This window comes from Annulohypoxylon truncatum, assembly GCF_022578515.1.
Source record: "Annulohypoxylon truncatum strain CBS 140777 unplaced genomic scaffold F4807scaffold_25, whole genome shotgun sequence".
Lineage (NCBI taxonomy): Eukaryota > Fungi > Ascomycota > Sordariomycetes > Xylariales > Hypoxylaceae > Annulohypoxylon > Annulohypoxylon truncatum.
Window position 1 is genome coordinate 446,590 of NW_025953811.1, and position 23,246 is coordinate 469,835.

General features: G+C 50.4%; 8 protein-coding genes across 8 annotated transcripts; 4 read left to right on the top strand and 4 right to left on the bottom strand.

Annotated features, from left to right (window-relative positions):
• Positions 1 to 655: 655 nt before the first annotated feature.
• F4807DRAFT_169359 (uncharacterized protein) lies at positions 656 to 4,811 on the top strand. Its single transcript, XM_047993444.1, has one exon. It carries the CDS (start codon positions 949 to 951, stop codon positions 4,444 to 4,446), a length of 3,498 nt encoding a protein of 1,165 aa, XP_047852404.1. The 5' UTR covers positions 656 to 948; the 3' UTR covers positions 4,447 to 4,811.
• A 2,819-nt stretch (positions 4,812 to 7,630) lies between these two features.
• F4807DRAFT_452684 (uncharacterized protein) lies at positions 7,631 to 9,882 on the top strand (the record flags this gene model as incomplete). The annotated part of the gene is made up of 2 exons (XM_048000361.1): positions 7,631 to 8,153; positions 8,207 to 9,882. 2 exons carry the CDS (start codon positions 7,631 to 7,633, stop codon positions 9,880 to 9,882), a joined length of 2,199 nt encoding a protein of 732 aa, XP_047852405.1.
• Positions 9,883 to 9,923: 41 nt separating this feature from the next.
• F4807DRAFT_169353 (uncharacterized protein) lies at positions 9,924 to 12,233 on the bottom strand. The gene is made up of 2 exons (XM_047993443.1): positions 10,850 to 12,233; positions 9,924 to 10,799 (listed from the first exon to the last, which is right to left on the bottom strand). The coding sequence occupies exons 1-2, from the start codon at positions 12,001 to 12,003 to the stop codon at positions 9,965 to 9,967; spliced, it is 1,989 nt and encodes a 662-aa protein (XP_047852406.1). The 5' UTR covers positions 12,004 to 12,233; the 3' UTR covers positions 9,924 to 9,964.
• On the top strand, positions 12,201 to 13,186 carry F4807DRAFT_433638 (ribosomal protein S1). Its single transcript, XM_047998705.1, has 2 exons — positions 12,201 to 12,828; positions 12,922 to 13,186. The coding sequence occupies exons 1-2, from the start codon at positions 12,560 to 12,562 to the stop codon at positions 13,004 to 13,006; spliced, it is 354 nt and encodes a 117-aa protein (XP_047852407.1). The 5' UTR covers positions 12,201 to 12,559; the 3' UTR covers positions 13,007 to 13,186.
• Positions 13,187 to 13,282: 96 nt separating this feature from the next.
• On the bottom strand, positions 13,283 to 15,244 carry F4807DRAFT_169350 (uncharacterized protein). The gene is made up of 3 exons (XM_047993442.1): positions 15,123 to 15,244; positions 14,736 to 15,040; positions 13,283 to 14,681 (listed from the first exon to the last, which is right to left on the bottom strand). The coding sequence occupies exons 1-3, from the start codon at positions 15,169 to 15,171 to the stop codon at positions 13,380 to 13,382; spliced, it is 1,656 nt and encodes a 551-aa protein (XP_047852408.1). The 5' UTR covers positions 15,172 to 15,244; the 3' UTR covers positions 13,283 to 13,379.
• A 137-nt stretch (positions 15,245 to 15,381) lies between these two features.
• On the bottom strand, positions 15,382 to 17,711 carry F4807DRAFT_433640 (glycoside hydrolase family 5 protein). The gene is made up of 2 exons (XM_047998706.1): positions 16,467 to 17,711; positions 15,382 to 16,404 (listed from the first exon to the last, which is right to left on the bottom strand). The coding sequence occupies exons 1-2, from the start codon at positions 17,083 to 17,085 to the stop codon at positions 15,695 to 15,697; spliced, it is 1,329 nt and encodes a 442-aa protein (XP_047852409.1). The 5' UTR covers positions 17,086 to 17,711; the 3' UTR covers positions 15,382 to 15,694.
• Positions 17,712 to 20,694, bottom strand: F4807DRAFT_433643 (cytochrome P450). The gene is made up of 5 exons (XM_047998707.1): positions 20,652 to 20,694; positions 19,882 to 20,572; positions 19,220 to 19,819; positions 18,936 to 19,168; positions 17,712 to 18,876 (listed from the first exon to the last, which is right to left on the bottom strand). Exons 2-5 carry the CDS (start codon positions 19,942 to 19,944, stop codon positions 18,192 to 18,194), a joined length of 1,581 nt encoding a protein of 526 aa, XP_047852410.1. The 5' UTR covers positions 19,945 to 20,572; positions 20,652 to 20,694; the 3' UTR covers positions 17,712 to 18,191.
• Positions 20,695 to 21,614: 920 nt separating this feature from the next.
• F4807DRAFT_169528 (uncharacterized protein) lies at positions 21,615 to 22,964 on the top strand. The gene is made up of 2 exons (XM_047993446.1): positions 21,615 to 22,390; positions 22,507 to 22,964. Exons 1-2 carry the CDS (start codon positions 22,203 to 22,205, stop codon positions 22,877 to 22,879), a joined length of 561 nt encoding a protein of 186 aa, XP_047852411.1. The 5' UTR covers positions 21,615 to 22,202; the 3' UTR covers positions 22,880 to 22,964.
• The last annotated feature ends 282 nt before the right edge of the window (positions 22,965 to 23,246 follow it).

Consider the following 23,246-nt stretch of genomic DNA (forward strand, 5'->3'; position numbering starts at 1 on the left):
ATTAACTTTATTTTATAAGAAATTTCTTTATAACCGTTACACTTTAACTTTTATTAATATTTTATAACGGCACTTTTAAAATTATTATTAATATAGTTAAAGTTTTTAAATTGAATTAAAAAAAAAGAAACGTTTTAAGGCTTTGATGGTTTAAGTCAAATGGCCTGCCGTCACCTACAAGGGACCGAGCGCATCTTCTAATGGATCCTGCATCTGAGCGTTAATCCAATTAATCGGGAGGAAAGGGAAAGGAAATGGGAAGGGAAGGGAAAAAAGAACATGTATCATTTTCTGAGTGAAAAAATCTATCTACATACAGTACCATCATACCTTATTTTCTCTCACCACATCACCACCAATTAGACGGGATATGCGGACAGGCATGATGATGAATTAATAGCGACAAACATTGGAACATTAAAACAAGCTTAGGACACTAACAACCCCTCCAAGCTGCTAAGCACAAGCTTAAAAGGCTACTTATCAATATCTTAAGATTTTTAGCCTTATTAATTCAACCAGGTTGTTGCTACCCTGTCCGAATGAAGAGGCATTAGCAGCAGCAGCAGCAACAGCAACAGCAGCAGCAGCGCATTGTTGTCGTTGCGGTTGCCAGTGCCAATTAATTCTTGTCAACGCCGTCAAAGAATTTACACTATTACATTGTAACACCCAACACCCGAATATCCCTTCCACCTTTCAATCTTTCGCCTTCACACAAATCTCAACAACCACATGAAAATTCGATCCTTGCCAAACACGAATCAACACATATGACATTGCTTCGCGTCGCTAACGTGTCGTCCTCACACATTCTGCTGACGACATCGGCTCGCAACAAATATAATACTACATATCCGCATTTTACCTACTCTTAGCTTGGTCCGATACATGATACTACCCGAGATTATATCCTACCTAGTTGGCTTCTAGTTGGCCGCCGACACAATGGCCGAAGACGATAATCGCATGGACCAGGGCTCTATCGAGGAGGCTGCACCGCATTCCGAAGTCGAGGTTGCTGCTCAGAATACTACCGTCGCAGACTCGGGCGCGGACTCGAGCGCGAGCGCAGGCTTAGGCACAGGCAATGAAACAGAAACAGAAATAGAAACAATCACGAACGCAGGCGCAAATACTCCCTTGCCCAAGAAAGAAAATATCCCTCCTATTCACCTTCGCACACCACCTGATGACAGTAGCTTTGTCGAAACTACACGCTTCGATAATGACGACAAGCATCTCGACTCTGTCACCGAAGAGCAGCAAGTTAGAGCTCACCTGGCTGAGAACCTCGAGTCAAGCTTTATACCTCCCATATCGCCAATCCAGGTCGGTAGTCCTGGTGCTGGCATTGACGATACTTACCTATTCGATAAGACTGCGAGGAAGCCTATAAGGAAACTCACACCGCCTCCGCCATCGTCACCGTCACCGTCCGAATCTACACTCAACCCACCACGTCCGCCTGAGGTGCAGACCCAACCAGATTCACATCCTGACCGCCATATCGATGCAGTACCTTCTGTGACTAGACCCAATTCAGATAACCCTACCACACCGATACATGAATCTTCTTCGCGACGTCAACCCGACGATTCCAACACCACCGAACTCGGCAACACCACTTCTTCTCTGGAGAATCTGTCTTCTCCTACCACCGCTGCCACCGCTCGCACCGTGTCCAGAGCGATATCCCGAGCTAGCAGAGTTGTCGACGAAGACCCGAAGAGTGAGCATGACGAATCGGCCTTGCCGCGCGAGAACCCAGCCCTTGATGTACCGTCAGAGGATTCCTCTGCTGATTCTTCCGCAATTCACCAAACGTCCGACCAAAACTCGAGCAAACTACCTACCGATGCTGCTGGACATACGCCGGGGAACCCTCTAAAGACTGGTAAGCGTCCCAAGTACCTTCGTAGTAGGAATGCGAGTCAGCGCTCTTCCACCTCTTCCTTCGCCTCCAACGAGGATGTCGACAGCGACGCCACCGTTGGCTTGGGTGCCGACTATGCCCTCCAATCCGGAGGAGCTCTGCCAGCATTTGGCATGTCGCGAAGTATCGGCCAGAGTCTATCTCGCTCTGTAAGTATCGGGAGCATGGCCTCTGGCTTCGATGAAGTTCCGGACCCCATCCGACCAGATGCTTTGGATCCCTTAGAAGAAGTTGAGAGTCCCATGCCTGACCGCCGCGCTGACCCCCTTGCGACTCCGAAGGCGAAAAGGAACTCTCTTATGGCACCTACCGATACTGTTATCGCCAGGCACGTCCGGAACGTTGAAGTGCCCGAGTCCCTGGCGAAGGAGTATAAGAATAAGGGTGGGCTGACAACACCGATGCGCGAGCCCTATAGGAAAGTGACCAACTACACGCCCGCGCCTAGTACTACTACGACCGGACGTAGCGGCAAGAATCTAACACTCAAGGAGCAATCCAGCACCATCGAGCGGCTGTCTAAGGAGAACTTTGATCTCAAGCTAAAGGTTATGTTCCTCTCTGACCGCCTAGACAAACTCTCTGAAGAAGGTATTAAGGAAATGATCTCGGAGAATGTTGAGCTAAGGACTTCCTTGGCAATTATTCAGCGGGATAACAAAGTCCTCAGGCGACGTGTTAAGGAGCTGGAGAAACAGCTTCGCGATCGTAACGAAGAAGACCGTCCCAGCACTGCTAGGAGCGGATACTCCTCGGATGGCGCGACGACCCCAGCATTCGATCCCGATGCCCAAGAACGGGAGGAAGAGTTGATATACCTGAGAGAGCGGGTGGAGGAATACGAAACCGAGATCGAGAAGCTCCGCAACGAGAACATGACTAACCAGGTGGAGAAGAGGAGGCTGGCAGAGACCGTTAAGACCATGGGAGACCGCGTCGGTGAGCGCGTTGGTGAGGGTCTTGGCCGCCAAGAGGAGGCTGATGTATGGAAAGACCTCCTCGAACAAGAAACAGCTCGTCGTGAACAATCCGACGACGAAAATCGAAAACTTCGAGACGAGATTTTCCGGATGAAGCAGGAAATTAATGGAACGGCTCCGCCGGGTGGCGGTATGCACCATACAACTAACATTTACAACATCACGCGAAAAGCTAGGCCATCGTCACCGTCGAGGTCACGACCTGTTTCTGGCCTCTCTGGAGAAATTGATCCTACTACCGTGTCCAGCCAGTCGGCAACTCTCGTCGAAGAACTCCGTCGGGAGAGTGAGCAACTACGTCATGAAAACGCCGAGTTGCGTAGAGAGGTCGGTGCGCAGACGTCTATGCTCACTTCGCGTAATCGCGAGAAAGAGAGACTGTACCAGGAGATTGAAGATCTCAAGTTGGCACAGCGTCGCGGAGGACCAGCACCTTCAACTATCGATAGTCTTCTTGATCGGTCAGCATCCCGCGCTGGTGGTCATGAGCGGTCGACTTCACGAGGCAGTGGTCGCACGCGACTTACCATGACTGTCGAAGAGGATCCCGACCGCGAGGAGTTAGAGAATAAGCTTGCTGAGCATCGTGACAAGATCAACGAGATAAAGTTTGAGAAGCAGGAACTTCAACGCGAATTACAGACGTGCATGCAGGAGCTAGACGCTAGCAGCGAGGCTAAAAGACAGCTTGAAGAACAGAATAGCCTTCTTGAAGAGGAGTACCAGAGATTAACGAATGACTTGATGCAAATCCAAGGAGAACGCGACGAGGTGCTACAGGAACATGCTGATCTAGAAAACGAATTCGATATTCTACGAAAGGAAGCCCAAGATGAGATCGATTCCTTGGAGGCTGAGAGTGACCAGAAGACCGACGAAATCCAACGGCTGCAGATTGAGCTACAAGATCGTTCCGAGAACTTTGACGCCCTCCAGGAAGAGATGCGACAGATGAGCGAGGCCCTTGTCCGGCTAGAGGACGAACAAGAGAAGAAGCTCAGGAGAATAGAGCAGCTCGAACAAGAGCTCTCCGAGTCAAATAAGGAATCCGAAGACCTTGAAGCTAAGCTTCTCGAATCGAATGATAAGGCCCAGCGACTTGGAGTTCAGCAAGAGTCCAGCCAGGGTGAGATCGCATTCCTGCGCGAGGAGCAAGAGGCGGACAAAATAAGAATTGGTGATCTCGAGGCTGCACTCGCCAATGCCGAGCAGACGATCAAAGAAGAGCGTGATCGAACTAAGGAGTTAGAACATCGCCTCGCCAATGAACGAAAACAACGCGAGATCGTGGCCACCCGCGAGAAGGAAGAAGTCCAGCATATCCTCAACGAGCTCAACCGCGAAGTCTCCACTTCTAAGGACGAGGCTAGGCGACTACGTAAGAACTTGACTAGTAGAGAAGTTGAGGCTACCGAGTGGAAAGAGAGACTCATGGAGCTAGAGAACAATCTGCGGGAGGCATTGGGAGACTTGAATGGAACCAGGTCTAGTCTACTCAAGGTACGTTGCCCCTCGAGAGATGAAGTGTAGCTTCTGGAAATATGTTGCTAACGATTGAATAGTCCATTGCTAAACTCCAGAGGGAGCTTGAGAATACTGTTCGCGAGCTTGATACTACTAAGAATTCCATGCTTGAGAAGGATCACATAATTAAGCAGCGCGATAGCCTTCTAGAGTCTCACGGCCTCGAATCGCGCAGACTAGCGGAGATGCTTGACAAGGAACGTCAAGCCCACCGTAACACAAAGAATCAGTTCGAGACATTCCAGCGTACGCATCAACATGTGTCGCGGACGGTCACAAGCCAAGATACGCGCATTCTAGAGCTCGAGACTAGCCGCGCCGCGGACAAGAAGAAGATCGCGCAGCTAGAGGCCTCTTTTAAGGAACAGCTCAACGAGCGCAATAACCTCTTGCTCGTTTTATGGACGCGTCTCTCGGCCTTATGCGGCACTGATTGGGCCCACGACAATAGCCTCATAAACGGGCGCGCCCTGCCTTCGCTAGAGTCCGTATCTACCATGCTACCCGGTTTCGCCAAGAACCTCATGGGCGCCGTTAAGACTATCGAGTCTATAGTAGGCAATTTCCAGTCACGTGTTAAATCGGTCGAGCGTGAGCTTTGGAAAGAATACCAGTCTCTTGAGAACAGCCTCGAAGCAAAGTCTAAGAAGCTCGAACGTCTTGAAACCATCGTCCGTACCGGTATCGCAGCCGGTAGTTTTGATGCGCATGCCAAAATTTCGCAACTAGAGACAGCTTACCGGGCTCTTAAGATCGAGAATGCTACTCTCCAGCGTGCCAACGACGCACGCACTCGTGGTTCCGGGTGGTCCGGCTCTAAGAAGGCTAGCAACAACGGTTCACACGAAGACCTTATCGAAGGGGGCAGCCCTGCGCCATCTGTCCCAACCGGACCGCACCGTCGAGACTCCAAGATCCCGCGTACTAAGACTGCCGGGTTGGAAGTGAATGAGAAGAGCAGGCCGGGCACCATGACTCGGAGCGCCTCTACTATGGGCGCTGTCGATTTGGAGCGGCTTGGCACTTCTAACGGCGAGAACAGCTCGGTGAAGAACGGACCGGATAATCCGTGGATGTTCAGACTACGAGAGCTTGAGCAAAAGCTCAAACAGGAAAGGGAAGCCAGACACATGGATCGAGCTGCGGCAAGGCAGCGAATACAGGATAGCGAGCGGCAAAACAACGAGCTCGCCGCCAAATTAGTACGTGCCGAGAGGAAGGGAAATGGGGAATAGTAGCTCGCTATACCAGCGAACTTTAACCCGCACGACACGAAGTGGGAATCATCACAGCTAATATCCAGTGCTGTAGGAAGAGGCATCGTTAAAAGGACACGGAGGCTTGTCGGATTTTACAGGACGTTAGGGCGTTCGATAACGAATATATCGTACCTTGTAGTTTATATTGACGCATGGGCGCGTGGCGTTCCTATGAAAAGCGCGTTTGAGTGGGAAATACGCATTCGTGGCGTTTTCTTCAGGTAGTTTTTACGGAGCATTTTTCTTTGTCCCTTTAGGAACCGAGGCGGATGGGAGGATGGATGGTAGTCAAAGTGTGTAACCTCGTTACTGTTTATTAAGGGTGGCCTAAAAAAAATGATCAATGATATTATTGCATGTCTATATCGACTGCCAACTTGTATACTTACCTACCTATGTGTAATCTCTATTTGGTGAATTGTGTCTGATAATGTAACTTATTATGCTTTATGCTATCAAACCCTCGATGTCATTGCCAACTATTTGAGAAAAGTATGATAGCAAAGTACTACTCGGAGAGTACATACCTACATATGCGGTGTTACTTGATCATAATAAGCCGTGTTTACCCATTCTGCCTTGCCACCATCGCCGATTTTAATGCTCCATGCCTGTAGGTAGGTAATCATGTTTCCGATCGAAAAGCAGGATGGACGGGCGTAACGACGAGATTGTTCCAATGCGGGCACGGAGAATCGCCAGCATTAAAACTGTTCTAGAGGAAGAAAATGGTCATACATGCTGTCGTCCCTTGACGAGGGTCTGAGGGATTGTAGATTTATATTGGGAGTTTTCGGCGGCGTTAGTTACCACAGAATATATCTACCTACTAGGTAGGTAAGTAGGTAGGTAGTTATAAAAGGTTATTAATCGATTCAAATGCGTTGGTAGTAGGTAGGTAATAGATTTCTCCTCTTCTATTGATTCTCATTAAGTCAAGCTTCCAGACTCCTAGGTACCTAGATTTTGGCCCCCAATCTGTGTACCATTGTGTGGGGAGAGATATACACACTGCCTGACCTCTAGGTCCTGCGAGTCCCTTGTAAGGCAACCAATTGACCCCGAATAGGTATAGACAGGTGGTGAGGTCGGTACGCGAACTACACCACATACATATAGGTATACATGCATGCAGCTGCGCCTCACTGGCACTTTGGTGCCTTGCTGCGGGAGGCCTATTGTCCCCCATCTTCCCCGACCCAAGATTCGGAAAGCGCAAAAGTTGACTCGCATTCAATCTGATCTGATCCCTTCGACTAGGGTGTGTGTGTGGTGAGAAAGCATCCTGCTGTTAGGAGATTTACTACCCAGCTTTCTTTCTAAGCCAGTCATCATATACTATATATCATATTTTTTTCATAGAAACCAACGTCATTTCAATCGCGGTTATTTTTCACTTGCTTTTTCCTTTTTAAGCGATGATCATTCAGTCAGTGCCGCAGTGGCACTCTGAATCATCACCTAGAATGAATGCCGATCGAAAACCGACGGCTGGCTTTGCGCCGGCGTCTGCTTCCACTTCCGGGCCCACGATGTCTTCCGCCCAGGCCGGGCAACCCGGCGCTCACGCCAGCGGAGCTTTCCAGTATGACAGTATGGATACGGCCAGCGGATGGAACGAAAACTTTAGCTTCGACGACCCGCCCTTGATCTATCCTATCGCGCGGCGGAATTCGTCGTGGATAGACGGCAGCAACGAGACTCTGTCCCTGGGCATGTATGGTACGAGCGACAAGTTGTCGGACCTAGAAATCGGCAACTTCTCGCACGTACCGATGCCCATAATCGGTCCTGACAACGGCAGCACTCTGACGTGCTCCCCTCCCTCGTCATATCAGGGCTCGGTTTGGTCTCCCACCCAAACAGATTTCACATCAGAACTCGCCGCCGCGGGAGTTCCCAGGTCAAATTTCCCCAGCCCCTTGCGGAACATGGCCAGCATATCGGTTAACGTAGAGGCCGCCGAGTACAAGTGCCCGAGGAAGAATTGCAGGTCGAAGTTCTCCAGGAAAGAGGACCTCGAACTCCACTCCCGCGTCGGGCACTCGCATATATGTCTCTGGGGAAACAATGGACCATGCGACAGTGCGGGATTCGCGACGAGAGAGGAGCTCAATTGGCACGTCAAGCGCGAGCACTTGCTGCTGTGTCCCGTCCCGGGTTGTACCGAGGGTACCTTCACGAACAAGGACTTTCTTGATTGCCATTTGAAAATTAGTCACAGCAGCGCGGCAGTTAGTGAGAATACCTCTACTCAGCCGATTAATCTTCTCGGAACAGCGGCTGGCGCTTCGGGAGAATCACCAACGAGCAGCCAGATGCAAGACTCTACCGCGACACCCAAGAAAGTTGAGGATAAGACGCTCAGAATGGAGATGTCTATTGGGACCTCGAAGAAACGCTATCGAGAACAGCTCAGAACGGTGCTTGAGAAGAGGATGAAACGGAGCAATGGTATGTATATGCTGACATGAATCCGATATAATGGCGGCTAACACTAGACCAAGGTGGCACGCCAAAAGCCGGTGAAAGTCCGGGATCCGCTGGAAGGCGTGCGTCTAAGCCCTTGGAGTCGGCAAGTTTTCCAATTATCTGGGAGCACAGCATCCTCCCGTTCCTCGTCGAGCTCATGCCGGAGTGGTGCGGTCCTGGCCACGTAATCAGCGTGATGCGCGGCCGGAAGCCCAATTCTCGGCGAGTTTGCATCATGACGAGACGACCCGTCTCGCGAGCCCGCAAAGTGGTCATCGCTTCGCACGTGCTGGACCTGCTCCCGGAAAGCTACCGCAACTTGATTACCTTCGTCTTCTCCGTCGGGAAAGTAGACCGGCTTGTGTGGTCTCGGGGTCTCAGCAAGGAGATGCCTGACGAGATCTGTGTTCCGCGAAATCCGTTTTGTTATATAAGTCCGTGCATGGGCGACAGCATTGGATCGACATCTGAGAACGGCGAAGAAATCACAGCAACACTAGGACCTTGCGTTACCATCGATGGCGGAAGTTTTTGGTTAGTCAATTTCCACCCGTTTATCGACGCAGGTAAAGGTCCGGTCTCCGTAGAGCAACCGTCTCCGGCGGACCGTGCAAGGTGTATAGCCGAGAGGCACGATAGTCTGACCAACGGCGATCTCGACTTCTGTATTGGGAACTTGACGGCAACGTCGGGCTTCGACTTGAAGACAACTCGAATATCTCACGATCCATATTGGGAAGAGTGCGATATGGACCCTCCACTAGTCGTCACGGACTGGGCGTTAGTATCTGCAAAAAATCAGCAAGCCAACATGTTGAGGAAGTTTCCTACCGCTAATCAGAGACGAGAAACTCCGGTAACATCAATAAGTACGGTTGTACCCGGCGCAACTGTATGCTCAACGGGACGTAGCTCGGGCTTCCAACGAGGCGAGGTCTGCGAGATACCTGCATACCTCGACGGTTGCGAGAATGGCACCGGTCGGGCATCTCGCGAGTGGTACATTGAAGAACCATCTCCTTACGACAACGATAACGGCTGGATTTCCGGTGGCATAGGGGTCGAAGGCGATAGTGGAGCCGCCATCATTGATTGCGAGACCAATTCCGTTGTCGGTCAGCTCTGGGGTCGGAATAAATACTACGGCCCAGGCCCAAGATACACTTACTTCACTCCTATCTTTGATATCTTCGATGACATCCAAGAGAAATGCTGTCAAGAACGTAGGCCTCAGTTGCCACAACACCGGAACGAGGCGGAAATGTGGTCAGTTTATCCGGTCTGTAAGCAGTGTTTCGATATTCGCGAGGGTAATAGTCGACGCAGCTCAAACGAATCGTTATTGTCAATGATCGGTATGCACGAAGGGAAAGCTGGAGAAATAGACAACGATCTTACATCCGTGTCAGAGTTAGCAACACCCAAAGACCAATCCCACTTAATCCGTCACATAGGACCTGACGTGGCGAGCCCATCATTCGGCGGAGTTGTGTCTCCAGCACCAATTCACTCTTTCTATAATAACACATACGCCCCATCTCCTGGCAATTCAGAGTTGAGAAGCCCCTACGCGCAGGCTCTGAATGACGAGGATCTATACGAAAAGCGCCCGAGCACGAATGAAGTTGCATTAGGTAAACGTCCAATCTTACCTACACCAATGGCGCGAAGCGGGAGCCAGCAGCAATTCAAGAAGCGAAGGGTAATGTAGTCGCAAAGTAAACGCCATGGATATCGATGCTACCCTTCCTGTCCTCTTTCGACAATGAATCTCTCTAGACCACGATATCTGATCACCCTGGAAATCCACCACGTGCCATCTTTTTTGCGCGTTGGTTTCGGCGGTTATGGTTGGCCCTAGATCCCTTGTTTGCTTCCTTGTGTCTTTGAGCATTCTTGGTTTCTGGTTCGCCTGACGGGCCGGAGACATTTCCTCCCCTTCCGCGGCCACCTCCTCTACCTCGTCCACGTCCACCTTGACCACCACGGCCGCGAGGCCCTCCTCTATTATTACCACTTTTGCCGTCGAATTCGGAATCTTCTGCCGCAGATTCTGCTGGGCTTGCACGCCAAGCAGTCGAGGCCAACGCAGGTTGGTCGCCACTAAATGCGCTATACTTCGCCTCCAACTGCCTCATCTGGTGTGGAGCTCTAGCCAACATCAGGGCCCATCCCTCAATAGCCTCATCAGTCATTCCCGTCTGCTGCTTTAGCTTGGATCTGGTTTGGCTCCGTCTTGTTGCCGCATCTCTATCAAAAACCTTCGAATCCGACTGGTAAGCTCTGAAAAGAGCCTCTTCATTCGCGTCCTTCATATCCTCTGCATTTGCATCGTCTACTACCAACCCGGCATCCGCGACATCATATGTGTCGTCCCTTTCGTCATCGTCAGCGTCGAACGCAGAAAGCGCGGAGAGAATAGCGGCCTTATTTGGAGCGGAGGATCGATCATTTAGGATATCATCAGCTGATTTTTCTGGGTTACGTTTTCCGAAGTGGAGGTTAGATAAATCCACTTCTAACTTGTCGAATTCGTCATCGTCAAATACGTTATGACGTATAGGAGCTTGTGGCGGTGTTGGCCGGGGAGCAATATCACGACTTTTCCTCCTGCTTCTCTCGGGAGACCTGTGAATGACTTAGTAAATATACTAGAGAATATAGTTAAGTGAACCAACAGCTCCTTAGTACGGTCTACAGTAGCCAGGTGAGGCGGAAGATCGTCCTCAAGCAGATGGGCAACAACCTGTTCGGTGTCGTCTCCGAATTCGTCTAATAGCTTAGAAATAAAGCCAGACCCCAGCTCCGGAAACAAGTCTTGTATCTGCGAGATCTGGCTCATACGATGCATCTTCATCTCTCCAGGTACATCATCGTCCTCCGTCATGATCCCCTTCCCTTTGTCAATCTTTCGCTTGACCAATTTTTTAGGTCTGATATTGCCACCTGGTTTTCGGAAGCCTTCCAACGCAGTAATGACCGACTTTCCTCGTGTTGTGTTTGAGCCAGAATCATCTAAGCGACGTTGTACCTGCTTGAGGATGGGAGTGATGGTGACCAATTCGGCTACCATAGAGTCATTCACGTTTAAAGGTCCAACTTTGTGACCTTCAGCTGCGGCTTTTAAAGAGTAGAGTTGGTCAATTAACATAGATAATTTAGGGGAATCCCCTTCGGTTAGTCCAACAAGACATAGGTAGGCTGTTGTCAATATAGCCTTTCTCAAAGGGGGGTTCATGATCTTGTAGCAGCTGATGAGCCCATCTAAGAAATCGCTCCCAGCTAGGAAGAAAGCAGCTATGTCGGGAGATGCATGGATAAGGTGGTTAAGTCTCTTCAAGCGAGACTCTAGGGCATTTAGGTCACCTTTGAGACCGGCGTCCAGAGAGACAATTAGAGACTTCTTCAAGGCATTTAGGGAGGTGGTCACTTGTAGGTTCTGAGAGACCTGACTGATCAAACTGGATGTCCTCTTTTTTGAGTACAAGCGGCAGAAATCAGATAGGGTCTCCCACTGAAGTAAAGGGGGAGGCGGCGAAGGTGTTCGCAAGAACCTAGCCATAAGAAGAAAGGATTGTCGAAGCAAAAGTTGCGCTGACTGTGAAGTGCCAAGCACAGCATTATTTGAGGCAGTCTCTCTCGTGAAAGAGACGAGGAAAGACGAGAGCGATTCATCCTTGGAGGATACAAGGGCAAATTGATCTCCGGACAGAGACAGATGAGCCTCTGCTAAGGCAACCCAGTTGGTTAAACAGGCTTCCCATTCATCTGGGACGATATGATCCCTCCATGGCGCTTCGGGAAAGGGCGCAAAAGGAGGTAAGGCCGCCATGATGTTTGGTCCAGGTAAGAGTCGTTAGGCGAAAAAAGATGAAGCGAAGAAAACGTCTCGAAAGATGATATTGACGAGACGTATGTATACTTTTTGGGACCTTTACATTCTTTACCTGGGTAATAAATACCTAGGTGACCACTTATAAGATCCACATCAATGGATCTTGGCCGGATGACTCTTTCTAAAGTTCGTTGTCTTTTGATGACATGAGCTATCTTGTTAATTGAATATATGGTTGGTACGTACCTGCCTGCCTGTAAGTGGTACAAACTTTAAACTGTAAGGCTAGGTACTTAGGTACATGTAAGATAACCCCACTGTAGCCCTTATCCGAGCCCACATTCGAAATTCTAACTAAGACCCTAGTATTAACTTTTTGTTTTCGCAAATCGTGAACTTTTCCTCCTTCAACCCCAAATCACCCACTTTACGTCGCCTTCATCACTTTGCCGCAACGTAAACGTTCGAGTCGTGAAGGTAGCTTCTCACCACACACAAATCACTCTCCATCATCCATCCATCCATCCATCTCGACCAAACAAATCTAGCCAAGATGTCGTACAACAAGGCAGAGAAGGACTACGGCGCGGAGCAGGCCAAGACGCACAAGATCCGCATCACCCTCACCTCGCGCAAGGTCGCCTCCCTCGAGAAGGTCTGCAGCGAGCTCATCGAGCGCGCCAAGAGCAAGGACCTCCGCGTCAAGGGCCCCGTCCGCCTGCCCACCAAGACCCTCAAGGTCACCACCCGAAAGACCCCCTGTGGTGAGGGTTCCAAGACCTGGGACTGCTACGAGCTGCGCATCCACAAGCGCCTGATTGAGTATGTTCACCCTCCCCCTTCTCTCTCTTTGCCCTACTTTTCGTGATTATATGCGATAATCCAAATCCAAATACAAGTACTAATACCTCCTAGCCTGAACGCCCCTACCGAGACCGTCAAGCAGATCATCGTCAACATCGAGGCCGGCGTCGAGGTCGAAGTCACCATCGCCGCTTAAACTGGGATATAGAAAAAAGGGCGAGAATAACGGAGTCTTGGATGGATTACACGGATATACAGATACCCATGTCATTCTTAGCCCGTATCCCGGAGGCGGCCCGCAACCGAATAGGTTCCGGAGCACGGCAGAGATGAATACAAACACAAGCCGAATTGCAAGATAAAACATTCTAATCATTTGCTTCTGCCGTAATTTGCGTGATCCAGTGCGATTCCGGGGTATCTAACTGTCATGTACAAAACGTGGCTCCTGTCGATTCCGGTCGTAAAGTCATTAACGCCATTCCTCCCCATCCCCTTGACCAATATATGCACGTCTATCGATTGCGTATCGTATCAATTTTCCCATTCATCGCTTCGTCAAACCCCCTTCAAAAAGTCCAAACGCAATCTTCCCTCATCGGCGGCACCTCCGGCATATCCCCGTCAAACCTGCCCGTGCTCTTCGTCTTCTCGTAGATCGCCTTGATCGTAGCATTATACAGCGAAGGATCCGGCTCGGTATCTGAGCTGTAAGGGGGCGGGCCGTTGGGGAAGAAGATCTTGCGCCAGGAACCGTCCGAGTTCCTCACCCCGGGCACCGGCGGCTCCGTGGGCGTGCCCAGCGGCCTCTCGTCCTCGTATTTGTCGCCTACCTTCCACTTGTAGACCACCTGCTGCCCGTTGAATGATATGATCTGGCCATTCATGGTCTTGTTGATGTAACTCTCCGGGGGCGGATGCTGTTTGGTACTGTTCGGTCCGTAGGGGTTGGCTCCGCCCACGGGGGCGGATTGGGGTTGCTGTGCTTGTTGCGCCTGCGCTTGCGGTTGCGCTTGTGTTTGAGCTTGCGCGAAAGGGTTCCCTGCTACGGTACCAAACCCTGTCGGCGGTTGCGTGTTAAATGGGTTCTTGGCTGGGACACCGAAGGGAGTGGCAGACGGCTTCGCAAAAGGATTACTAGCAGCTGGTGGTGGAGGAGCTGATGTATCCATAGACTGATCGTTCGGCTGCGGGCTCGTTACTTGGGCGAAGGGATTAGCGGCTACTGGTTGACTAAATGGACTGGGTCCTGAAGTCATTGCCGGCTGCCCGAAAGGGTTGGGAGCAGATGATGAAGATGATGTCGTAGCGAGAAAGGGGTTCGGTTTCTGTCCTAAGGCCGACGGTTGCCCGAACGCAGATTGACTTGTCTGGGCGAAACCACTCGGTCCGGAGGGTGTACTAGCGAAAGGATTGGGTTTCTGGCCTAGAGCTGAAGGCTGGCCGAACGCGGGAGCAGCTCCGCCCATTTGTGAGGGCTGGCCGAAGGCGGGTTTAGCCGCTCCCATGGCTGATGGCTGACCAAAGGCAGGAGTAGTCGATGGAGCACCGAACAGGTTAGGTTTCTGTCCCATTGTTGACGGTTGGCCGAATGCAGGCGCGGCACCGCCAAATTGGTTCTGCTTAGGGGCTGATGAAAATGGGGTTGAAGAAGAAGCAGAAGCAAGTGGATTTGAGAAGCCTGACTGAGGACCAGGAGCGGCCTCTCTTTCGAAAACACCGCTCGCGTTGTTGTTCTGGTTGCAGATATCTATACGATTGGGACGCCTTTTCTCCGCCGCAAGTACAAATTGGATAGCACCGTCGAGATTGCTAAGGGCGGTTTGATTTTGCTGTTCGGCCTGCTGGACGAGAGCCATGACCTCAGCTTCCTTTTATGATGGTTAATAAGATGAAACATATGACGGAATCCGGGTGTCTCATACTGCTTGTTGCGGATTGCTCGCACTTTTGATGTAAACCATCACCTCTTCAAGACTTTGTTCTCGTGGGTAGCCGCCAAACAATTGCTCCGGAGCATCCTTCCCAGGGCCGTAACACGATAGAAGCCATGGTGGTCTCTCGATCGTTAGGTCAGCCTTGATGGTATCTGCTGTGATTTTATATGGAATTTCCTGTGGCTTGTTTCCTCCGGAATTTAAGGCACTAAATCGATTGGTGTTCGAATTTGGAGCTCCGAATGGGTTCGACGAGGGTGCGTTTTCGCCTGGGTGATCGAAGCGGCAGGATGCTGCATTGATAGCTGTTAGTTTACTCTCCAAACAGAAGGCATATGTAGTAAACAATGGGAACCAATTGATCTTTTTACCTACCTCCGTTCCGACAATAGCCTTGTTGCCAGAATTTGCAAAGAGGTGCCATTTTGTAGATGTGCTAAATATGATGATAAAATGATGAACACCTTAAAAGATGGCAGCCTTGAAGTTTAGAACCTTGGAAATTTCAGCCTTGCAGATTACAGATTACAGTGAGCTCTATTAGTGGAGAATTACGGGAGGTATCCCTGCACGGCTCTAACGTACGGTTTAATGCAATTAAGCATAATTATCAATCAATGCATATTGCAACTATCCGGTATAAAGAATAGGATCGCTTTTCTTACTAATCCATGTCATGGCTTCCTTTCCTTTTCCAATGCTCTGACACAGGTTATCTTTCCAAATTACGACGTCAATACCATGATGATTTGTGTCTTTAAGACGTGGTAAAAGGCATGGCGCTCACAAAGAGTAAGTGAGAGACAATTCTAAGAAGGGGGATATCCGCATACTGCAACACCACAAATTTACAAAGATGGAACTATTCAGTTGTCCTTCTTTTCATTGGCTACGCGGAAACGACTAGCTACTACGGAATACCAACCAACGGACTAGATTATCCCACATCATCCTTGCGCGGTAGCTTGAGCCAGAGGCTCCAGCCCACTCGAGATATACGCCGGCGACCTCCAATCCGACCAGTCATGCGTCAAGAGCCCCCAGGTCTCATCGTAGTCCTGCGTGCCGGAGCGGATGTAGTAGCTGCCCGCGATGACCCAGATGAACCAACCGGCCTTCTGCGCCGAGAGGTAGCTGGCGATGCAAGTGGCGTACGTGCCTTGGTACGCGCTGCCGGTCATGTCGAACCCGAACTCGGTCAGCATGACGGGGAAGACGTTGACGGCCTTCGAGTCGCTCGCGTTCTGCGCCTGGAAGCCGCTGCTGTAGAGCGAGCTCTGCAGGCTGCTGCAGCTCGTCGCGCTGTTCTGGTAGTTGTGGATCTCCAGCACGAGCTTGTCCGTGTAGCCCGAGAAGTCGGCCGTGCTGAACGTGCCGGTCGACGGCGTCAGCGCCGTACCCTGCACGATCGGCGTGACGTACGTGTCGAAGTCCAGGCCCGAGAGGAAGATGAGCACGTCCGGGTTGGCCGAGTTGATGGCGCTCGTGCCCTTCTTGATGTTGGTGTACCAGTCACGCCAGTTGTACGACGAGCTCTCGAGCGATGAGTTGTCGTCCGGCGAGCGAAGCTCGTTGCGCAGAGACATAGAAGTCAGAGCCGGCCAGTTCTTCCCGTGGTTTGCCATGTACGTGAGACCTCTAACCCAGTTGTCCACATCTACATTTGCGTTAGCCAGAAAAGAAGAAGCCAAGGTTTGTAGGAAACACTTATGCACATACTGTAGTACGTATCTCCGAACCAAGCATTGCCATCGGTCGTCGAGCAGCACCAAGCTGCCTCGGACATATGGTTGTCTAAGTGGACGAAGACTTGCTGCTTAAGGCATTCCGCCGCAACGGCATCGAAGACCTGTAGGCGGGTGGTGCTGTCATTGAACGAAGGATTATTCGCGAGGAATTGAGCATAAACTTTAGGTCCGTTCGTCGAGCCAAGTGCGTTGGTGAATGACTCCTTCACGGTGGTATCCTGGCCATTGTTGGCGTAGATCTCGTCTATCATCTGGATGGCGTACGTCAAACGGATGGCGTTCATACCGGTGCTCTTGATCTTCGAAACGATAGTCTCGATAGATTGGTATCGCAGTCCATCCGGGATCATCACTTCACCATGGCCTGGCCAGTTAGCGCCGGCATAGACGACATTTCCTCCTTGCGTGTTTTTGATATCACGGCCGGACGTGACTAGCGGCCCGTAGGGCCAGCTAGCCCGGATCTCATTCTGTGCCTTGACTGGGGAAGCCCAAGACGAGGATTGGAATAAGCTGCCGCTAAAAGCGATCAAAGACACGATAGAAGAACGCATTATGACGAATCGCGTGCTTCTTACAGGGACGGTCATGTCACTCACTGCAAGGCACCAGATCCCACGGGAGACGGGGGCGGCAGGTTATATGCAATCTGCTAAGAGGATCCGTCACGGAAGCAATCCGTGAGGTACCATTGCCTACCTCAAATTAAAGGCTTAGGTATCATCCGAGGATATTGCTGGTGGTGCTCCAGAACATCATGAGAAACTAGGATGCGTGTACCTTCACAAGGCCGACGAACCAGGGCAAAATCAAGCTTGGAATCTTGGATAGCTCGTGTAAACATCCGTCCGAGCGGCCCGGATTTTCACCACCTCTCAGGTTGCGACTGATGGGGTATTTATCTCATGATCTTATCCTACGTAACATTCGCCCAAGGACGAAGACAGCATGAATGATCATTAAAGGTGGGGAGCTAGGACATTTCTTGTCAATGCTAAGACCAGAGTCGATGGAATCCCACCGCTTCACCCAGATAACCGGCATATCATCCCCACATTCGTACGTATTTCTCGGCCAGTGATCGCGTGGTTTCCGGAAGTGGAATTCTTGATCTGGGCTAGAACAGATTCGACCCATCGAACCCCAGCACAATCAATCGTCATATATCCAAGTACCGACCCAACCCTCTCAAGAAAAGTCCCTAACCAGCGCTTCTCGTTATAAGAGCGCCAATGAAAGAATTAGCCTAAGAATCCAATCCTTTAAGCCCTAATTTCTAAATATAATCGAAGCTACTTAAACTGTTTTCTAGGACCCTTACAGCACATGTCAATGGTGGAATAGAGCTCCAGCTGATAACTTGGCATTGCATACGACGTTGGTCGCTTAAAGGTAGAACGAATTGCCACCTATCACGACCTATTTCATCGACTGGTAGTTTGTCGCTAGCTAGGGATTATGAGGCAAAATAGCTTCACACATATGACCCGGTGGATCAGACCCAGAATTCAAAAAAGCCAAGGGTATGAACGGTACGTAATTTTATACCTACCATTTTTACCTTATGCCAGCTCTACTAGTCAATCAAAATCAGGTGTGTTTTGCCTCCTAATCCCTATCTGGCACCAACGGCCAGTTAGAGGGATAAACCAGTTTATACCCCAGTCTTATTATCCCGACCGGGAATATCAACCACCTAAATTCGCTTCCTGAACTCAACCATCGGTCCATCTTTCAAACTTGTGAATTGGTCGATGAGTTGAAATTCGTCCACGCGTCTCCGGCCCCATTCAAGATCTGGGTTGCCCTCCGCGGGGTCAAAGCCGGCCGACTTGCGCAAATCGTACAGATACAGCACTCTCGCCAACGTTGTCATCATCTCAATATATGCCAGACCCTTTCCGATACACCCCCGAGGTCCGATCGAGAAAGGGCAGAAAGCGCTCTGCGCTAGTGTTACGTCTTGTTCGGTAACGACGTTTCCGTCGTAGCCGCCGAAGCTCTTATATGAGCCCGCAATCCAGCGTTCCGGGACGTAGGAGAACGGCTGAGGATAGTACGCCGCATTGTGCTGAACGGTGTAGTGGGGGGTGCCGACAACAATTCCTTCGGGAATAAACTCGCCATCGATCGTAATGCCGCCCTTCAAAACTTCGCGAGGAAGGATCCCGCCTACGGAAGGGGACATGCGCATCGCCTCGTCGATGCATGCCCGGAGATAGTGGCACGAGTTTAGCGCCGGGCCCTGGCAGATCTCTTCTACGTCGCCGAATTTCGCCCGGACCTCGTCGCTCGCTTTTTGCAGCGAGGCCTGGTTACGGACGAGGTAGAACAATGTCGCCGCCATCGCCGTCGACGTCGTATCGCTTCCTGCTATGATACTAACAAAATTGTCAACCACGTGTCTGCGTCTGCGTTGATTATCGGTTTTAATACATACAGTAGGTTTGATTCTCCCCATAGCTCCGGCGTCGAGAATCCAATTCCGGTTTCGGGATCTCTTGCCTTTAGCAAGTGGTAGAAGAAGTCGCGCCGATCCGTGTCGTCGCCAAGCTTAGTGCGCTCCGTCAGCTGGGCTTTGCTGTACGCCATGTACTTCGCTCGGCCCGTAGCGATCCTGCGGAATAGGACCTTGTCGAGATGAAGCTTGCCAACGAGGGACATCGTTCCACACTAGTATGATTAGCAAGTCGATTTCTGTTTGGTGAACACCTGGTTACTTACGATTAGGTGTCTTGTGGTAGCAAGTGATACGAGCTCAAGCGCGTATCGGTTGTCAGGCCGTTCCAACATATGAAACGCCTTGCCGAAGCACAAGTCTCCGAGGATGTCCATGGCGAGATAGTTGCACCAGTCAGCCATGTTTTTAGCGACCGTCCATCCCTTCTGTTCGTCACTAGCGCCAAGTCCAATTTGCTCGCAGAAGGACCGCACATTTGCTAGGATATACTTCTCCATCTCCTTTACCGCCGAGTCGGAGAATCCCTGAGACAGGACCCTCCTCTTCCGAGCGTGTAGAGTTTTATCTCTCGTGTTGTGCGTGTTAGGTGCCGGGTGGACGAAGGCATCGTAGAATTCGGCCTTCCGCACATTAGATTTAAAGCCATATATGTCTTTCAAGGCAGTGTTTGAGTTGAAGGAGACGCTGTTTGGGCCGAATCGCACGACCTTGCCGTACTTCTCGTGCAATCGCCAAAACTCGAGATGTCGGTCTCCTTTCCAAGCATGATATAGCTGGTAGATGTCTGTGATCTTTGCTAGGAACGGACCGGGATATTTAGCCAAGGGATGGAAGAATAAACGGTATACTACAAGTCCGAAAGTCTAGTGGTAGATGTTGGTCAGCCGATCAAGTTCATGGTAAGGACATAGGTTTGTTATCTCACATAGACCAGCAGCAGCGCAGCCACGCCGGATGCGAGGTATGTTAAATTAACCCCGGATATCATTGTGAATATTTTCGTCGCTACATATATTGTTGCTCTTCTTAGAATAGGTAGGTATGTAACTAGGTCACGATGATAATATTATCACGTCTCCTTACCGCAGCACGGATTTTATAAGGTCATTATGTGCGTGCGGTCGTTATCATTTCCTACATCTTTTCTAAATTCTAAGTTCTCACCTGGCATAATATAAGAGTTCAAACATTGCAAATGATAAAGTTGGAAGTGAGATCTTCGGCTTTTCGCGGTAGGGTGGTTACACGTCGGTGTACCGAGACGACGGGTCTCTGACGTCGTATACTTTCCTAATCGGGAAGACCAAGAGCGGCGCGGTTAACGACGGAAGGCCCTGCGGACCCTTAGAGAAAAGGCCAGAGCCTGGAGAGCCTTGAGAGCCTCCTCATGCTTGACGCTTATTAGTTAACCTTATCCAACCCACCAACTCCACCACCTATCAGGCTTTCACTAATGTAAGCGCCCCGTCACGGGTACGGTGGAGGTGATAATTCCCGGCTACGGTTGGCCGTATGGGGTTGTTATTTGCCGAGTCATTGCTGTCCTAGCCGTGCAATACCGCTGCGGTGAGACACTTTTGATAATTCCGCATATAAAACCTGCTATTTTCCGCCCTCTGAGGCCCGCAAGTTAAACCCGGCGTTACGTGGGATTCTTGAGTATGAATATATTTATATAAGGTAATGCGAACTTACCTAGGTGTGTCCTCAATAATGAGTAACGGCAAAGACCTACTACTAGTCGTTGTATACTTACCTAAGTAAATGAAAAAAAGAAATGGTCAAGAACCGAGCGTCACATTACCGACGTGGCTCACGGGTGTTAGCTTGCGAGATACAACATCCATAGTTGTGTGACCCGATGGTTCCGAGACTTTATCATTTCGACTGAAGTCATCTACGCATCTCCATGATATCTCCAAATTTCCCTCGTGTTGCGCGGAATAGTAACCCTACGATTACTAACGCCCTCGAGGCGTATAGGTCTGTATGCCGATCTTGACGCTGTTCGCTCATAGATCCCACCGATATTGGTGGTATGTCGCTTGAAGCACAGAGCATCGAGATGTCAGGCTTACTCATGCCACAAAACCACGAATACTACAGACATAAAATATACAAATACTTGACCCAAGCAGCCAAGTGAACATCTCTTAAGTTGTGAAGTATGTCCGTTCATCTATCCCCTACGACCCTCAATTTTACAAATGGATTTGGGGTCTTAAGCCACCGCCCATGTCGATCATTTGTAGCGGTCGAAGTCGCCCCTAGATTCCATAAACATAAGGGGTCCATTATGTCTATTCAACTTAAGGAATTCTACTAGAGTAAACTAAACTTCGATAGGTGCATATGAAGTTTTTTGTGAAGGTATGATAGTCTAGGTTATCTAATACCAGGGGAGGTATATAAGCCAAGAGATCCTATACACCGCGAAATATCTTAGCACCCGACGCTAATTGCGACTAAAACTAGACTAAACTTGTATTTCTAGATCTCTCATATGTACACTAGTAGTAATGATGTGTATACTTAAACTCGTATTGCCTAAGATGAGGTGTGTTCAACTAAGACAAGTTCTGGCCAACCGATAGCGCTAACAGCACAAACCTGCGAAGTGAAGTCGTACATGAGCCGTTGGAGCCGTTGTTGTGGACCATGAACACAGTAACAATGCTACAGTCAAACAGATCAGCTCGGACTGTGCCGTCATCTGCTGTACCCCGGCCACTTGCCTATCAAGATGCAACGTCGAAGGTCCCTACGTAAGGATTTCAATTGGGCAGATTGGATCGTCAGGGGTCTCGTTGATGCGCGCCCATCTCCCACTGAAACATCGTGTATCATGGGCTGTGCCTCCTTCTGCTCCTTATAGTTACATACTTTCGGTACGCCTATCGTTTTCCCTCCAGTCACTCATTCACCCATTCATTCATTCATTCACTCATTCCATTCACTCCTTTCATGCGACGGCGCCATTCATCCCATCTCTCTCCAATCCTTCCTTAAACAGTTTGCTCGAAATCCAACTACTGTACTTTCCTTTTTTTCGTCCGAGCAAAACAAGCAAACACGGATCACGCCACGGGGTCACATTAGTTCGAGTTTTCGAGCCCGCGAGCTCGGCAACATCCGAGCCTTACTGAGCAAAATCATTCGGGTAATGAAGAGGACGATCGGGAAGCCAGAAAGACAGTCTTGGATTTCGCAATTGCATCGAGAGCGCCGTACACCTCGTAACACACCATGAGTCCCCTTCCAGCCGACCAGGCGGCGGCGACATCGCCGTCGGTCAAGCACGTCGCCCGATCAATCTTACACCTCCTGAGAACGCGCGACGACGACGCCAAATGCCACCCCCAGCCAAACATCGACCTGTGCGAGAAGCCCGAGGCGGCCAGTAATACGACCACCATCGTGCTCAGCGTCCTTGGGTAAATCTACCTACCTTCCTCACCTGATCCCGTCCTTGCCCAAGGAACCTTAAAGTCCAATTCCCAATTCCAAGTCCAAGCCCAAATATGTACTAACCAAACCCCCCTTCTTCCAGCGGCATCCTAGTAATCGGCACCATCTCAACCCTAATAGTCTTCCACCTACGGCGCCAGCGCCGCGACGCGCAAGAGTGGCCCAAGAGCCAGCAGGAGCTCGAAGACTACGGCATCGGGCCCATACCTTCCACCACCAAGACCAGCACCGCCGGCGGCGGCGCGCCCCCGCGCCCCAAGAACGCGTACCGACCCCCGCACGTAGAATCCGAAGGCGATAGAAATGGCAACAGCAATCATCTTTCGGCGCCGGGCGGAGCCCGCCGCGACTCGCTGAAGTCGCTGGCGCGCTCGATCCGCGGGAACCCGGCGTCGCGGGGCGACGACGTCGTCACGCATGACATGAAGCCTGTGGAGCCGGCTAGTCAGTTATAGTCACGCGTGTAGGAGAAGAAAAACGAAAAAGAAATGGCCAAAAAAAATGAAGGGGGGAAGGGGAGGAAGTGGGGAGGGAAGGAGGGAAGGAAGGAACAGGAGTAGGGGAAGACAAGAAGGGAGCAGAAGAAGGAGAGGAGAAAGATAATGATACCCCGTCGCAGACAATCTAGTAGAGGAAATCTACAATAGCAAAGGGGAGGAGTGGGAGGGCGGATGGGATCTGTAGGAGTAACCTAGCAAACCAAAGCAAAGAAGGAGAAGAAGACGAAGTTGCGTAGAGCAAGAACAAGAAACAATATAAAGCAAAAGCAGAACTGGTTCTGTCATATTTCCTCGAAAGCATTGGCGTTGATGATTTCCCCCT

Bases quoted from the DNA above. Each gene is read 5' to 3' on its own strand.
- F4807DRAFT_169359 (XM_047993444.1), top strand. From the start codon at position 949: ATGGCCGAAGACGATAATCGCATGGACCAGGGCTCTATCGAGGAGGCT.
- F4807DRAFT_169353 (XM_047993443.1), bottom strand. From the start codon at position 12,003: ATGGCGGCCTTACCTCCTTTTGCGCCCTTTCCCGAAGCGCCATGGAGG. The intron at 10,800-10,849 runs GTTGGTTCACTT...AGTCATTCACAG, and splicing joins GTAGACCGTACTAAGGAGCT to GTCTCCCGAGAGAAGCAGGA.
- F4807DRAFT_433638 (XM_047998705.1), top strand. From the start codon at position 12,560: ATGTCGTACAACAAGGCAGAGAAGGACTACGGCGCGGAGCAGGCCAAG. The intron at 12,829-12,921 runs GTATGTTCACCC...AATACCTCCTAG, and splicing joins ATCCACAAGCGCCTGATTGA to CCTGAACGCCCCTACCGAGA.
- F4807DRAFT_169350 (XM_047993442.1), bottom strand. From the start codon at position 15,171: ATGGCACCTCTTTGCAAATTCTGGCAACAAGGCTATTGTCGGAACGGA. The intron at 15,041-15,122 runs GTAGGTAAAAAG...CTATCAATGCAG, and splicing joins AGGCTATTGTCGGAACGGAG to CATCCTGCCGCTTCGATCAC. The intron at 14,682-14,735 runs GTATGAGACACC...CCATCATAAAAG, and splicing joins CGAGCAATCCGCAACAAGCA to GAAGCTGAGGTCATGGCTCT.
- F4807DRAFT_433640 (XM_047998706.1), bottom strand. From the start codon at position 17,085: ATGACCGTCCCTGTAAGAAGCACGCGATTCGTCATAATGCGTTCTTCT. The intron at 16,405-16,466 runs GTATGTGCATAA...ACGCAAATGTAG, and splicing joins GTTCGGAGATACGTACTACA to ATGTGGACAACTGGGTTAGA.
- F4807DRAFT_433643 (XM_047998707.1), bottom strand. From the start codon at position 19,944: ATGATATCCGGGGTTAATTTAACATACCTCGCATCCGGCGTGGCTGCG. The intron at 19,820-19,881 runs GTGAGATAACAA...ATCTACCACTAG, and splicing joins CTGCGCTGCTGCTGGTCTAT to ACTTTCGGACTTGTAGTATA. The intron at 19,169-19,219 runs GTAAGTAACCAG...TAATCATACTAG, and splicing joins CTACCACAAGACACCTAATC to TGTGGAACGATGTCCCTCGT.
- F4807DRAFT_169528 (XM_047993446.1), top strand. From the start codon at position 22,203: ATGAGTCCCCTTCCAGCCGACCAGGCGGCGGCGACATCGCCGTCGGTC. The intron at 22,391-22,506 runs GTAAATCTACCT...CCCTTCTTCCAG, and splicing joins ATCGTGCTCAGCGTCCTTGG to CGGCATCCTAGTAATCGGCA.